Source organism: Epinephelus lanceolatus, chromosome 10, assembly GCF_041903045.1.
Source record: "Epinephelus lanceolatus isolate andai-2023 chromosome 10, ASM4190304v1, whole genome shotgun sequence".
Lineage (NCBI taxonomy): Eukaryota > Metazoa > Chordata > Actinopteri > Perciformes > Serranidae > Epinephelus > Epinephelus lanceolatus.
Window position 1 is genome coordinate 27794923 of NC_135743.1, and position 17470 is coordinate 27812392.

The 17470-nt window shown below is 38.9% G+C and overlaps 1 protein-coding gene across 2 annotated transcripts; it reads left to right on the forward strand.

Moving 5' to 3' along the window:
• The first annotated feature begins 1163 nt into the window (after positions 1-1163).
• On the forward strand, positions 1164-7511 carry LOC117266161 (uncharacterized). Of its 2 annotated transcripts, none has more exons than XM_078171905.1 (9): positions 1164-1243; positions 3858-3925; positions 4323-4387; positions 4566-4848; positions 5001-5146; positions 5304-5586; positions 5808-5953; positions 6095-6377; positions 6533-7511. In XM_078171905.1, exons 2-9 carry the CDS (start codon positions 3918-3920, stop codon positions 6675-6677), a joined length of 1359 nt encoding a protein of 452 aa, XP_078028031.1. In that variant the 5' UTR covers positions 1164-1243; positions 3858-3917; the 3' UTR covers positions 6678-7511. The 2 variants fall into 2 exon arrangements, with proteins under 2 accessions (XP_078028031.1, XP_078028030.1); XM_078171904.1 differs by having other exon boundaries at positions 1177-1243; positions 3855-3925.
• Positions 7512-17470: the final 9959 nt, after the last annotated feature.

Here is a 17470-nt window from a genome sequence, read left to right on the forward strand (position 1 = left end):
AGGGTTGGTTATAGCTTGGGTTTTTGCCAATACCAGTGCCAAAACAATACTTTTGAAATTGTAAAGTTGCCTAAATTGTGTCTAAAAAAATGAGTCAATGACAAAACTGGCTTTTTTTTTTTTCATTTTATCACCAGGGCATATTTGAATGTAAAATTAAACAATACATTAACACTTAACGTTAAAAGTGGTGGCTGCTGGCCCTGAGACTGCTGACTGCTGAGGCGTATGAGGCTGATGAATCCGTATAGACTAGGCAGCAAGAAAGAACTATGGCAATAGTGACATATAGACAAAGTAAGTGAGCATGGGTGCAAGGAGTGTATGGCAGGGTAAGAAAGAAAACTTACACAGCATGAAAAGTATTGTCTTCCTGACTTAACTTTTGCTAGAGCTTCATTTCTCCATTAATTGATTGTTTGGTTTGTAAAAATTCTGGAAATAATAAGAAGTCACAATGACCAAAAGCCCAAAATGACTGACAGTGTTTGCTTTGTCCAACCAACAGTCCAAGTCTATTTTTCTAAAAAAACTGACTAATAGTTCTAGCTGTGATTGTAAATTTTCATATTTTTTGTGTGCAAAGTTTTAATTTGTAATTTAACTCATAACTACAGCTTAGTAAAAAAGTAGCATGAGAAGTGAAGACTCACGTCTGTATTTACAGTATCCGAGTAAATGTATTTAGTTAAATACCACCACTACATACCACCACAGCTTATGTTATTTTGAGTTTGCCATGACCTGAGCCATAACTTGCCTCAACATGTTTGACTAATGGCAAGGACTTCCCTTGCTTGATTCTCACTAGAGTAAAGTTTTGAGGCCTGTGTGTCTTGCATTGTATGAAGTTGTGTGTTCTCTACTACCTGGCACAAACTTCAGACATTATTTGAGTAACACAGGGTGTGCCCTGTGAGAAAAGGATGACATGAACATTAGTATCAAATGTCAGCCATAAATAATAAACTGTATGAAGTTGTGTGTTGTCTCTGCTACCAGGCACAAACATAAATCATTATTTGAGAAAGACAGGGTGTACCCTGTCAGAAAAAGATGACATGAACACTTGTATCACATGGTGAGGCAGGCAAATTGATATTTAAATAGCAAAAACAACACTTGTTTGAATATTTGGATAATTAAACAGTTGCATGTCACACTGCACAATAGTATATAAACCATTGCTCTCTGTGCAGATCACAGCTGCTTCCAGGGTGTCCAAGAGCCCAACAGCTTCCAGGTAGGTCATTGGCAGAATTACTGATCATTCTGTTTTTTTGTTGTTGTTTTTTCTACCATATGGAATTTTTGGTCAAAAATAAATAAAAATCAAAAGCTAAATCAGCAAAAACAACAGTTTTTTGTTTTTGTGGTCATGCCCCATTTTCTCTTTTTGATGTTTTTTAATTCCTATTTGGAATCTTGATGTGTAGATCTTGATGTCTACAAGGACAAGTTATGTGTGTAAATATTAGGGTTGGGAATCTCTCTGTGATAGACAATTCGATACGTATCTAGATACACGGGTTACGATACGATTCAAAAACGATATATTTTTAATACAGAACGATTCGATACAGTGTAGGAACAATACGATTCGATGCAATTCGATACGATTTTATGGTTAACATTTGTTGATGTAGACATTAATCATACATTATAAAATAAAGAAGCCAATTCTATAAAAGTGACATTCTTACAGTATTTTCAAATTTGTAAAAGACCACATCCCCAAGCATTGTTGCTGTATGGCACTGGCAAAAATAAAATAAAAAGTCAAACAACAACAAAATCACATGTCAAATGTATTTATTTTTAGACATGGACCAAAAAAAGTCTTGCTGAATGAACATCATTTTGTTGGATGGGATCAATATAAAAATGAGAAGAAGTTTTTAACTTTAAGTGAAGTGAACTTTAAGTCAAATTTAAGTGTTTTAAACCTACTTGTTGTGTTGTTTTTATGGTATTGTCTGTGTTTTTGTATGTATCTTATATGGACTTGAGTCTGGAATAAAGTTTATTATAACGCTGTACAATATAAACATAAAGCAGAATAAAATAATAACATGCAATGTAGGGGCAAAATCTGACATCTCCTGTTATTAGTTGATATCATGGACTGTGATGACTAGCAGCTTATCACTGACAGCATGTCAGACTATTTCTCTGTGTTTGCTACACTCTGTTTGTCATTTATGAAAAGATCAATCACTTTTCTATAATACATCAATGATATTTCAATGGAATAAATTACTTATTGACTTATTCATACTTCAAAAACAGCATGAATAAGTGATTAACATAGGGGGGATCAAAATAAAATAAATAACTAAAATAAAAATCAACCAGCCACCCTCCTCCCCTGACAAGTAAAGAACAGTCCCTGAAGTGCGGTGAAGTTTGTGGAAATGTGTGGGCACTATGGCTGCCGTATTTGACAGGAATACATATTTCTGTCTGTGTCTGTGAGCCCCGTTCAACCCACAACCGGAAGGATTCGCCTTTAGTTTCTGCTGCGGCTTGGCTGCTCCCTGGTTTATCCAACCAGCATTAGCTTCTGTTCCTCATCTCCACCGGTCAAGCTGGCGCTGATGTTTACATCCATTATCGTTGTCAGTAATGCCTGCTACAGAGCATGCTGCCAGCTCTCACGTTGTTTTAGCGATGCAAACTGTTAAAGCCAGTCAACCAATTGCTAGTCTCGCGATACCTGATCCATGACTGTACAATCGATTCATCTAAGGATTCATGGCTGATTCATGTCGATTGAGGAGGCTGCTACCGACGCAGCCGTATCTCTCGCTTGTTAAAACGGATATCTGGTCGTATCGGTTAATCGTTCCCAACCCTAGTAAATATGTTTCAGTTACTTGTCTTGTCTGAAAATGCTGTAGGTGGGAGGGAGATAAAGAGAGAAAGAAGAGGAAATGAGACAGAGAGGAATTGCTATTCATATTTTTAACAGTCTTAAAAAATACTTATTGGAAAAACCTAACAAAGAAACAAAAAGATACCAACATTAGAGTTTGTCTCATTTGCTGAAACATATTTGTCCGTTCAGAACACTCACAAAACAATAAAACACACAACAAAAGCAAATGTTTCTATCAATCGACACAATTTGTGGTCAATTGAATACATTCTTTCAGTCAATCATTACACAATGCGCAAAAAAAGCAACATACAGCTGACCTTGTAGAAATGTATGCTACATGCCTGCACCATTTGTGGATACTTTGCATAGTCATAGCAGGTGCCAAAAATGGCAAGTAAGCATATCACAGGGTAATCTGTAAGCTCTTCTCCAAAGATGATTTTACAAGAGATACTAAACCCTAGTTTTCTTCATTCATTCCTTCTTGTGTTTTTCTGTGCCCATCAACTGTCGTTGAAATGATATGAGACCTATTGTAAGCACCAAGAGTAGGACCCGTGTTGCACGACAGTTATCATTCATTATGGCAAAGCTTTTGTGCTGCATTCTTATTTCACAAAATAACCAGTAAAGACTGTCACCCAAACTAAGAAATATTCAGAAACATCTGGAAAAAAAAAATTGTATTCCGTGTTTTGCTTTGACCACTACAGCCATACAGGTTTTGACAAAGTCTTGTTTTCATACTTTTCAAACTCAGAAATGCAAAATAATGCTCTCTTAATGGACAATTTTATATTAATTTAATGTGTATTTGTGCATTTATTTTAACGTATTTTATTTTATGTCTATTTTACTGTGCGCTGCCTGGCAGCTGAATTTCCCTTTGGGGATTAATAAAGTTCTTTCTATTCTATTCTATTCTTCATCTCATTACATCCCTTTTTCCTCTTTGATCCATGCTTGCCAATAGCAGCACAGAGGTGGCATCATTTATAGGTGGATACAGACTGATTGCTGGTTGAAGAGTTTCGCAATGTGCAGGTGCAGTAGAGATTCATAATTATTTGAGTAATTGTTATTAGCTGTGAATATATGTTTTCCTTTTGTTTAACACAGGTAATCCAAAATAGTTTAGAGTCTAGGAGATCTGTGTTAACTGTTTTGGGGTTTTTTTTAAAGAGGGGATTGAAAATGTGTGAAACCAATTAAAAAAGTGTGAACACATTTGCAACAGGTAGATTTGGACATGAGTGTGTAAAGATGGAAATTATATGTAAAGGTGGTGGTCAGGTGTGGCTTTTTTCCTGATCAGGTTAGTTTGTGTTAAGAATGTATGTGCACATTATGTATATGAATGTTTATGCATGTGTAGAAATATATGTAGAGGCTTTAAAATGGAGGTTTGATATGATTGTATGAGTGTCAACTTGCTTCACAGGATGATGACTCCAGCTGTGGTCTTTGTCTTGTTGGCTGTTTTAGGACAGACAAGTGGTCATTCTGGTGAGATTATACTATACTATACTATACTATACTATACTATACTATATTATTTAACTGGTTCAATGAAATTATTAATGATGAATAGTTTTCTGATTTTGGTTGCTTTTGGTCAGATCAACAGATCTAAAACTGCAACTTCCCCAGATTACCTTTAATAACATTTTTTGACTTTGTCCAGGTTCTAATATTGCTCGAGGTGGACGAGTGACTCAGTCCTCTGTGGCGTTTGGTGGGGTCCCTGAAAGGGCCATTGATGGAAATCAGGCAAGAATCTATGAACAAGGATCCTGTACCCACACAAACCTTGAAAGAAGACCATGGTGGAGACTGGACCTCCTGAGAACATATAGAATTAACACTGTCACCATCACCAACAGAGGAGATTGTTGCCATGATCGGCTTAATGGTGCTGAGATCCGCATTGGAAACTCCCTCAATGACAATGGCAATGTTAATCCCAGGTAACAGCACTTTCTATCTTATATTTGGTTTGAACATTTTACATTGGTGTGTATGTTACAGGAAATTAGGGCACTGGTTATCTACATATATTCACAGTTTCATCGACTAACATAATTTACTAATTTTTCTGTTTCATGTTAATTTTTTTCAGGTGTCAATCTATCAATTCTATCCCAGCTGGGACCTTCACAACTTTTGTGTGTAATGGAATGGAGGGCCAGTATGTAAACATTGTGATTCCTGGAAGACCAGAATATCTGTCACTGTGTAAGGTGGAAGTCACTGGTCAGCTTGCAGGTAACCCTCCTCCTACTGGTAATATGTACCACCTTAACTATACAATAATATGCTGATTGCCTGTTTTTGGTAGTTTTGGTCAGGTCAACAGACCTAATACTCCTGCAACTTCCCCAGATTACCTTTAATAACATTTTTTTTTTCTTACGTTGTCCAGTTTCTAATATTGCTCAATTTGGACAAGTGACTCAGTCCTCAGTGGCGTTTGGTGGGGTCCCTAAAAGGGCCATTGATGGAAATCAGGCAAGCGACTGGAATCAAGGATCCTGTACCCACACAAACCATGAAAGCAGACCATGGTGGAGACTGGACCTCCTGAGGACATACAAGATTAACACTGTCACCATCACCAACAGAGGAGATTGTTGCCATGATCGGCTTAATGGTGCTGAGATCCACATTGGAAACTCCCTCAATGACAATGGCAATGCTAATCCCAGGTAACAGCACTTTCTATCTTATATTTGGTTTGAACATTTTACACTGGTTGTGTATGTCACAGGAAATCAGTGCACTAGATATCCACATATATTCCTAATAGAAAGACAGAGTTTTAGGGGCAAAAGCATCATCTGTATCCAAAAATTAATGTGCAAGATGCATAGTTTTGATCTGGTAACATCATTTACTCATACTTGTGTTTCATTTTCCTTTTCTTCAGGTGTGCTGTTATCCATTCTATCCCAGCTGGGATCTCCAAAACTTTTGTGTGTAATGGAATGGAGGGCCAGTATGTTAACATTGTGATTCCTGGAAGACCAGAATATCTGACACTGTGTGAGGTGGAAGTCACTGGTCAGGTTGCAGGTAACCCTCCTCCAGCTGGTGATATAACTATACAATAATATGCTGATTGCCTGTTTTTGGTGGCTTTGGTCAGATCATCAGATCATATACTCCTGCAACTTCCCCAGATTGCCTTTAATAACATTTTTTGACTTTGTCCAGCTTCTAATATTGCTCAATTTGGACAAGTGACTCAGTCCTCCGTGTTGCATGGTGGGGTCGCTGAAAGGGCCATTGATGGAGATCGGGCAAGCATCTGGAATCACGGATCCTGCACCCACACAAACTGCGAAAGCAGACCATGGTGGAGACTGGACCTCCTGAGAACATATAAGATTAACACTGTCACCATCACCAACAGAGGAGATTGTTGCCATGATCGGCTTAATGGTGCTGAGATCCACATTGGAAACTCCCTCAATGACAATGGCAATGCTAATCCCAGGTAACAGCACTTTCTTATTTGGTTTGAACATTTTACACTGGTGTGTATGTTACAGGAAATCAGTGCACTGTATATCTACATATATTCTTATTAGGAAAACAGAGTTTTCAGCGCAAAGGCATCATCTGTAACTGTTTCATTTTTCTTTTCTTCAGGTGTGCTGTTATCCAGTCTATCCCAGCTGGAGCCTCACAAACTTTTGTGTGTAATGGAATGGAGGGCCAGTATGTGAACATTGTGATTCCTGGAAGAAGAAAGTATTTGACACTGTGTGAGGTGGAAGTCACCGGGACAGAATGAGATGATTGTAATGAATATGTCTGCACCTGAGTCTGAAATGATCATTCATTTTCATATCCATTAATTTTTCATGCTAATCTATGCTTGTTTCTGCTTCTTTTCCAATAAATATTTGTGCCAATGTTTGATTGTCCATCATAGCAAATGTACATGGATGTCAATGTAGTTTGGACCGTTCTGCAAGGTCCTTTCATATGACATCAACTCTTACCTTCCACTGTTTGCTGTTTGTGTAGTTCAGTGATTGCTATACCTGTCACCTTCATCCTAATTTAGCATGAAGACTGTACACAGAGGGAAATAGTGAATCTGGCTCCGTTCAAATGAATACAATCTTACTGTTTGTTTACTGAGTAGTATACACTCCCCTACAGCAACATGATGGAAAGTAATTGACAAAATATTTGTTAATATAAAGAAAGAAATAACTTAGTATATTACATTTACAGAATTTACACAGAGGCATGGATAATTATTAATTTAATGACTGTTTCAAAACGTTTAGAAAGTGTTTTCATACTCTTCAGCTCAAACAACTACATAATTTTAAAAAGGATTCTGGACAATTTCTGTAAAATTTGACACATTTACTTTAATGAAAGTTTTGTATTTTTGCATAAAATCAATGTCAATGGGGAAATCAGTTGACTTTACAGGCACTCCTCAGTCTTAAATGATTCATTTCCTGAGTCTGTGCCACTGTCCTCTTGAGGATAGAGAGCACAATAGCACTCTTGTCTGGCATCATGTATTGTCATTAATCTTTTACTTGTTTCATAATTTTGATTCACTATGTACTGCACTTGCAAAATAAAAATGACTTTTTAAAAGTCATTCATCTGTTTTGTTTGGTTTTTTGTGTGTGTGTGTGTGTGTGTGTGTGTCCCAGGTTGGCTCTTTATTTAAATGGGTATCATTGTAGGGTATTTAAAGCACAACATACAAACAGATACAAAAAACAGCATATACAGTAGCTGATTACAAATGCTTATACATTTTTGGTTGTACCATTGTTATTTTTTAACTACTGGGTGCCTATTCTATTATTACAGGGCAGTCAGTTGGAATCATGCAACAACTCAGGCATCCTGACCAGGTGTAGAGAGGTGCGAGAATAAGAAAAAGCAAGAAACTGTCTTTTTTAGCATACAGTATTATCTGCTAGACTTAATCAGAGATGTGTTGATAGTATTGTCTTGTATCATTGTACCATCTAAACAGAGGAATTTAGGCTTCAGATTTGGATCACTGATTGCTGCCAACAGGCTTGTGTGTGTGGAGCAGCAGAGAGAGAGAGACGGTGGGGAGGAACAGAAAAAAAGGTCTTATCAGGAGGGAAAAAATAAAAGATAACCTGATAATATCATGCTCATCTTGGTCACGAATAGTGTTGCTTTATTCTGTCAATTCATACCTGCAAAATGACATATCAATATACAGCCATGATACAGTACAGAAGAGTGACAGTAGAGTTGTGGCAATACTAAGGGCGTTAAGAAAAAGTTAGTAGGACAAAAACAAATCTTGAGTCTTTAGAGTCTGTAATACTTTACTTTCAATTATCCTCATTTCCCTTCTCCCCTCCAACCCACTGGTTTGTAGAATCACATTTCAAAGCCTCAAGTTTGGCATTTCAGCAGTAGCCATCTTGGTTTTTGGAAGCACAAGTGACCATATTTGGGCATGAGGGTGGCACTGGGGAGGAGCAAGGGGTGGATCTGACTGAAAAGCTGATGACACTATCAGCAGACAGCCTGTCACTCAAAGCATCTCACCTTTAATTATGTATAACATTAAGCTTTAACAAAATGTAAATGAGTGGGATGTGAAAACATCGACCACTGGTACAGTTGTCATAAAGGGAGAATTAGCTACAGAGACCAAAACTGTTGCATGTAGCTGGTCAGCTTTCATGAAACACTTCTCCAACTGGTGATTTGTACCATATAAACTATCTGGTATGCTGACTGCCTGTTTTTGTGGCTTTGGTCAGATCAAAAGATCTAATACTTCTGCATCTCCCTCTGACTACCTTTAAAACAAAGGTTTAACTTTTAATTTACAGTCCTCCCTGACATTTGATGGCATCCCTGAAAAGGCCGTTGATTAAAATCGTGCAAGCATCTGCCCAGATAGCACACATACATCTGGCCGACGTCGGCCCGATGTATCAAGTTTAGATCGTTAAGACACAGGGAGAGCGTTTGCTCATTGCCAATACATCACTGAGACGTCGGCCTTTAATCTAAAATGACCACCACACAATGTGCAAACGATCAATAAAAGAAGCTGCACTCAGTGGGCGCTCCTTCTATATTAATATTTATGCTTCGTTAACTACGACCTTTATTCATTTAGGTTGGACCTTTCAAACTACAAATATTTCACAATCCAATGTGAGAAATCGATGCTAACATTCAAAAATAGCTAACTGTTACCCTGTTCCGTGTGTAAGTGTGCACAATGAAAAAACTTCCACGTTTACAGTACAGGCCAAAAGTTTGGACACACCTTCTCATTCAATGCGTTTTCTTTATTTTCATGACTATTTACATTGTAGATTCTCACTGAAGGCATCAAAACTATGAATGAACACATGTGGAGTTATGTACTTAACAAAAAAAGGTGAAATAACTGAAAACATGTTTTATATTCTAGTTTCTTCAAAATAGCCACCCTTTGCTCTGATTACTGCTTTGCACACTCTTGGCATTCTCTCCATGAGCTTCAAGAGGTAGTCACCTGAAATGGTTTTCCAACAGTTTTGAAGGAGTTCCCAGAGGTGTTTAGCACTTGTTGGCCCCTTTGCCTTCACTCTGCGGTCCAGCTCACCCCAAACCATCTGGATTGGGTTCAGGTCCGGTGACTGTGGAGGCCAGGTCATCTGCCGCAGCACTCCATCACTCTCCTTCTTGGTCAAATAGCCCTTACACAGCCTGGAGGTGTGTTTGGGGTCATTGTCCTGTTGAAAAATAAATGATCGTCCAACTAAACGCAAACCGGATGGGATGGCATGTCGCTGCAGGATGCTGTGGTAGCCATGCTGGTTCAGTGTGCCTTCAATTTTGAATAAATCCCCAACAGTGTCACCAGCAAAACACCCCCACACCATCACACCTCCTCCTCCATGCTTCACAGTGGGAACCAGGCATGTGGAATCCATCCGTTCACCTTTTCTGCGTCTCACAAAGACACGGCGGTTGGAACCAAAGATCTCAAATTTGGACTCATCAGACCAAAGCACAGATTTCCACTGGTCTAATGTCCATTCCTTGTGTTTCTTGGCCCAAACAAATCTCTTCTGCTTGTTGCCTCTCCTTAGCAGTGGTTTCCTAGCAGCTATTTGACCATGAAGGCCTGATTGGCGCAGTCTCCTCTTAACAGTTGTTCTAGAGATGGGTCTGCTGCTAGAACTCTGTGTGGCATTCATCTGGTCTCTGATCTGAGCTGCTGTTAACTTGCGATTTCTGAGGCTGGTGACTCGGATGAACTTATCCTCAGAAGCAGAGGTGACTCTTGGTCTTCCTTTCCTGGGTCGGTCCTCATGTGTGCCAGTTTGGTTGTAGCGCTTGATGGTTTTTGCGACTCCACTTGGGGACACATTTAAAGTTTTTGCAATTTTCCGGACTGACTGACCTTCATTTCTTAAAGTAATGATGGCCACTCGTTTTTCTTTAGTTAGCTGATTGGTTCTTGCCATAATATGAATTTTAACAGTTGTCCAATAGGGCTGTCGGCTGTGTATTAACCTGACTTCTGCACAACACAACTGATGGTCCCAACCCCATTGATAAAGCAAGAAATTCCACTAATTAACCCTGATAAGGCACACCTGTGAAGTGGAAACCATTTCAGGTGACTACCTCTTGAAGCTCATGGAGAGAATGCCAAGAGTGTGCAAAGCAGTAATCAGAGCAAAGGGTGGCTATTTTGAAGAAACTAGAATATAAAACATGTTTTCAGTTATTTCACCTTTTTTTGTTAAGTACATAACTCCACATGTGTTCGTTCATAGTTTTGATGCCTTCAGTGAGAATCTACAATGTAAATAGTCATGAAAATAAAGAAAACGCATTGAATGAGAAGGTGTGTCCAAACTTTTGGCCTGTACTGTATATGACGACGTTATTGAAACGATCTCTGTTCACACGGAGCCGCAAAATCGATTAAGGTAAAGCTGTAGTACTGGAGGCTGCAGTTTCAGGACCACAGTTTTAGGACCGTTTAATTTTCCTAGCGGAGGCTGCAACCTGAATTTTATTTTTATTTTTTTGCTATACGCAAATACTACTTTCTTATATCTTTATAGTTATAATCAGTGTTGGGCAGTAATGCATGATTTGATTGATGAAGCCCAGGTAACTATACATTACCATTTCCAATCCTCTCCGCTCCTCTCACACACACCTAAACACCCGTTCTGGGATACACAGTGTCGGCCCGCGCGGCCTGACCGGCCTGCCCTCCGCGGTCCTCTCCGCTCCTCTCCCCCAAGCTTGTGCATCCGTCCAGGGAGGGCTGTGGAGGTCAGGCCGGGTGGGACCATAAATGAGTGCAACCTGATCTCAAAGAAATACGTGAAATGACCACGACCTCTTAACAGCACGTAAGAGGTGGTGGCAGCACGTAATGGGTTGAAATTACGTGCTGCCACCACGAAAACAATGCCAATGTAAAGTCAGTTAGGATCCTCTCCCGTGGTGGACACACGGATTCCCTGATTCAATCACGTCACGTCTATATTGACGCCTCGTTTTCCTCAATGATATCTTTAACATTCCTGTATACACACAAAAACGCGGAAGCGTCCTTGATAGGAGGGCGTAGGGCTTTAAGAGCATTGTGCTGTGGGCGGATGGGGCGCGTTCCACTACAGTTTCATAGCTGCTGTCTGCCATCTGTGGGCTTCATTCCATTTCAGATTGCCATCCGTCTGCCGTAACTGAATCCAAACGCCACTAATAAATTAATCAATAATAAGATAAAAATAAGGCTGAGCACGGAAGTACCAGAGAGGAAACTGTCTGCCCCTGGCAACCCGGCCACCCTCCACTCCACCAGGGGAGAGTGGACCCCAAGCCATTTTCGTTTCCAAATATTTATTTGAAAACGAAACCATTCATACGGTCAATATAAAACATTTTGTTAGTGGGCGGGACTGTGGCTGAACCACTTCCAATGTTCATTCATTCATTCATTCATTCAATCAAGTGTTCAATGAGTGTGTGTGTGTGTGTGTGTGTGTGTGTGTGTGTCAGAGAGGAGTATCAATAAAAAAAAAAGTAATTATTTTGGTGTTTATTTCTTTTATTCTTCCGTTTTTTTTTAAATTAAAATGCGTAATATAGCCAACAATATTATAGACCAAATGTTAATCTAATTATTATTGTAGAATGTATTTAGCAAATCACCACTCTCAACTGGAGACAGCAGCAAAACAAAAAAAAAAAAAAAAGGCATTATAAAAAGCCGACAAATAGTGTTAATTAATTGACGTGAGACATTGAAGAGGTTGTCTCCTATAGTCTGTAATTTTTTTTTTTTTTATCATAACTTCTTGAAAATTACTCAAAAGTAGAACATGCTGAAAGTAAATACAATAATAGGCTAAATAGTATCTAAGCAATAACAAAGTGTCTAAACAATAATAAATATTATCTAAGTTATCTATTAGGCTACCATTCCACTCTGTAAATAGATTTTAAAATTTCAATATAATTTTAATATTATTTTTGCTTATTTCATTATTGTTATTATTGGTTTTACTTTTTAGTAGTATTGTATTGTCTGAGGATTACTCATGTTAGTAACTATCTATAGTAAAAAAGAAAAAAACAAGCAAAGAAACAAACAAAACTCATTTTATACACGGGGCCTTCAAAGTGCTCTCTGAAACTACACCTGGCATGGCTTGTGTCCAAAAAATGAAAAAATCTAAACTTTGTCGTAGAGCTAAACCAAATACATCATTGGAAAGGTCTCAACCTGGAGAGTAACATATGTCAGTATGAAGATTCTACATGGCTCTTGCTTTCAGCCATTGACCTTTGAACCTTGACCTCAGTGCATGTTTGAGGACTTATAACTCAGCAACTAAAGGGGGTACAGACATGGGACCAACTGTTATAGAGAGCTCTTGACCTCAGCTATCATGTGAGTGTAGTCAACAACTGAGGGTGCTGTCAGATATGGATAAAAAAAAGGATAAAATTAATTTTCACCCATTTAGAAATTAGATATTTAAAATCTGATTTCACAAATGTGTTTACCATCCCCTTAAAGTCCACAGTGTACTCTCAATTCAGTATTTACAACTTCCAAATCTGGGAAAAACACTTAGATTTTTAAAAAACTACAATTTCCTGGTACCGCACCATGCAGTTTGATACATATCAGCAACATAGTTGTAGTTCTTCTGATTTGCAAAGTAGGGCTCTAAATAGGGTTGTAAAAAGATATATCTACTGAATATATCTAATATCAAGTAAAGCCGAACAAGTTATTACACTGCACTTAGATGAACTATGGTAAGAAAAAGTAAAGATGTCGGCTAATTTTCGATATTCTAGCTAATACACTAGAAACGGCGTTTTTGGGACAGTAGGTTCGTTTGCAGCTTGCTGTAAAATAGGTCGTAAAAAGATAGATCTACTGAATAAATCTAATATCTAGTAAAGCCGAAGTAGTTATTACACTGCACCTAGATGAACTATGTTAAGAAAAAAAGCAAGGATGTTGGCTAATCGTAGTTATTTTAGATAGTACTCTAAAAACGGCGTTTTTGGGACGGTAGGTTTTTTTGCGGCTTGTTGTAAAACAGGGTCGTAAAAAGATACATCTACGAGTATATCAAATGTCTAGTAAAGCTGAACTAGTAATGACACTGCACCTAGATGAAATATGTTCAGAAAAAGTAGGCATGATGGTTCATTTCAGATATTTTAGCAAGTTCTCTAGAAACAGCGTTTTTGGGATTGAATATTTGAATAGGCTATAACAAATATCTAGAACAGCCGAACTATCACATTATTATCATTATTATTATTATTGGTGGGAAATTATAACAGAGGAATATATTTGCCGTTTTAATATCAAGAACACTTCCGCATTTTTGTGTGTATACAGGAATGTTAAAGATATCATTGAGGAAAACGAGGTTGACGTGACGTGATTGAATCAGGGAATCCGTGTGTCCACCACGGGAGAGGATCCTAATTGACTTTACATTGGCATTGTTTTCGTGGTGGCAGCACGTAATTTCAACCCATTACGTGCTGCCACCACAGAATGCGGTGTTAAGAGGTCGTGGTCATTTCACGTATTTCTGTGAGATCAGGTTGGATGAGTGGATCCCAAGTCTCGAGCCCTGCCCGGGACCACGGGTGGGAGCTCCAGGCACTTCTACTTTAACCCAAAACGAGTGCTCACGATAACCAGATAAGCAGATGACGTCAACTAGAGGAAATAAAATGAAAACACCACAGTTGTAGCGTGTTAGCTAACATGAGCTAAACTAGCTAACGTTAGCTGGTGGGGACCTGTGCTATAAACACCCAGTCGTGCATCACCACTTACCAGGAACCTCTTTTAACGGTCACAGAATAAACAACATACCTATTTTCTGCCAATTTATTCCAGTTAGCTTACCTGAAACCAACTGCGATGATGATGATGATGATGATGCTGCAAACTGCAAGCTCAGTTCCAAACAAAGACCTCGGATATGAAATTCCACCTTCCGTGGCGACTTCCGTATGTGGGCAGGTATGGGCCGACCCAAAGCTGACGTAACAGAGACGTTTGATGAGCTGGGACAAAAGAGTATTAAATTTAAAGATATCAGCCCATGCGGCCGATGCTTGTCAAATGTTACAAATTAAGGGATGTGTCGTCCTTAGGCCGACGTCAGCCAGATGTATATGTGCTATCTGGGTGAGGACAAGGATCTTGCATCTGCACAAACAGACATACAAAACCATGGTGGAGACTGGACCTCCTGAAGAAGCATAAAACTGACACTGTCACCATCATCATAATCTACATAATGTCCTCACAAAAACCTGTAATTCTTACAAAAATAGCATCATCAGTATCTAAGGCCCTGTCTTTATATATCCAGATATTTTTTAAAACAGGTATTTTCTTCGACATTTGGGCCTCTCATCTCAACTTTGGAGATTTCTCAAAAGTCTGTTTACAGTTTATCTTTGTAGACATGTAAAACAGAGTGTTTGGAAACTGATGACGTAATCTTCTCAGATGGTGCATGCTTATTGATGCTTTCTGCAATTCCCAAACAATTAGCTGGAAACAATAATAATGGCAGACTACTTGGGAATCAGTGGTAATGAGATATCCAGTAGGTGCTTTGAAAAAGGTAACATTAGCCTTAGACTTCACAGATAGACAGCTAACACCTGGACCACAGGTAGGCTTGGTTGCTGCTCAACTGCGGAACTTCTAGACAACAGGAGTCTTGTGACTTTCCGATTTTTTTTTTTTTTTTTTATACGGCCACACGTGTTTTCAGCAACAAGTTGGCAATGAAAACAGTCTTTTGATACTCATATTGACATTGTACTGCCCTTCACTACAGTTTTAATGTTTATATCAGTCACAGACATGAAAAAACCTATAGGTATATTGACTCAACACTTGCTGTTTCCATTTCAAAATAAAGGTCCCCTGACAATGTTTATGTGGACAAAATACCTTCTTTTGTTAACACAAGGCTTTTTATTGTGAAATATTCACAGCGCCATGTTGCTGATAATGCAGTGGCTTCTACGGCTCCATAAATATATGGAGTACTAAAACAGAAATGAGCTAGACACAGAAATAGTTGAGGTCAAATGATAAAATCAATGGTGTATCATGAATAGACAAACAAAATTCACCTTGTGATGATGGTTAACCTGCAAAGGCTATGAGGCGCAATGCCATCAATGCAATGGTGCTTTTTTTTCTTCTTTTTTTTCTGTTCAAATGACATTCTCTTATCCTTTCAATTTCTCATCGCAGTCACAAGTTGTCATCTAGTTCCTCAGCCAGAGGAGAAACACGTGTCAGCATTGTGTTTGTTTGTCAGAAGCTCCTTTGCAATTGTCATACTTGTTTATCCACTTTTAAGCCACATGTCAATCATCAAACTTCGGATTTAAGTGTAGTAGAGGTGGAGAGAGACCGATTTGAAGGCTGCTAGGCTTCTACTGCCCTGACGAAAAACTATTGCAACTTTCAAAACTAAACCAGTCTGAGCCGTGACGGTACGCTTTATACTTTAAAGCTCTCCATGCACCAATATTACCACTAAACCACTGGGCTCCCATACATGCCTGGCTATATCAATTTTCTCAGGTGGGCAAATATTAGGGCTGACCCAAAAAATTCAAAGCTTCGAAGCTTCGTTCGATGGCACGGGATTCGATTGTGAAAAAAAAAACATTCGAAGCTTCTGCGCTTTTTTTTTTTCATTTATTGGGGGGGAGGCCTTAAAAGCAACACTAACCCCGAGCGCACTCAGAGCCGCTCTGAGTCTGGTGTCAGAGACACTTCTGATGCTCTGAGTTGCGCATCTGTTTGATTGTGCTGCAATGTGCGCCAAGGGTTTTAATTTAAGGTGCTCACAGACTCAGGCGCACTATAAGCGGAGCGGACTCCGTGAGGAATGTCCGCAGTCATTCGGGCTTCCATAGTCGAGCGCACTTCCGCATTGTAGTTTCCTGTAAAAATGTCATTACCCCCAATTCTTGCACGTTTCTGTCATGGCGATGTGAAAAATACATGCCGAGCAGTTTTTTGAGTGACACTGGTGCGCGGAGCATAGTCCGCGCGGTCGTAAAATCTGAGCTTTGCCCGCACAGGACTTGTGGCCGTCCACTTTTGTTTTCCCGTTTTTCTGTTCCGATTTTAAAATGGAAAAACAGAAAAATGAGATTGTTTTCCTGTTTTTCTGATTTGGTTTCGAAACAGAAAAGCGAAAGAACAAAGGGTACACGGATTCCTAAACTGTGCCTGAATCTATATTTGAGAATTTAAAAAAAAAAAAGTACAAAATGAGAGTCAATAGCAAAACTGGGAAAGACTCAGCAGCAGACATTTCCCCACTATGTGTTTAGGAGTGGCTGACATTGTCACTAACTTCGGGGCTAACCGCCACCAGTATGGTGTGGCCGTGAGAGTTCACAAACTACATAGTAAACACGAAAATAGGCAAAAGAAATGCAAATAAAGAACCATCTTATTCCCTTTGACAGCACATATGCAAAATAATAAAATACTTAGTAAACACAAAATATACAACCAAACACAGACAACCCAATCAAATACAAAAAACCTAACCAAATACACAGACATGCAGTAAATAAAGGACACATGTTCTAAATTACCAGTTTATTAGCTACAGCTATAGCTAAAACTAATGCAGTCTAATACAACCAGAGGTGGGGGACTTGAGTTACATGACTTGACTCGAGTCGCAAATTTGGAGACTTGAAACTTACTTTACACCGCCGAAAGACACGACTTTGACTTGGTATTAATGATTTGAGACTAGATATTGAGAAGTTCCATTTTGTTTCTGAAATATGACAGCACATATGTCATTGCGGGTGAGGATAATGGTGCCCTCTGAACAAGAGCTCTCTCCTCCTGCACAGCTCTCCTCACAGAATGGCAGTATGTACAGCTGCATCATAAGCTTCACCGTGTCCTTTTATGTCATTCTTTCTTCATTATACATGTGAGTTACGTTTTCAGTAACTCATTAACCCCTTAACGTGCTCAGCAACCAG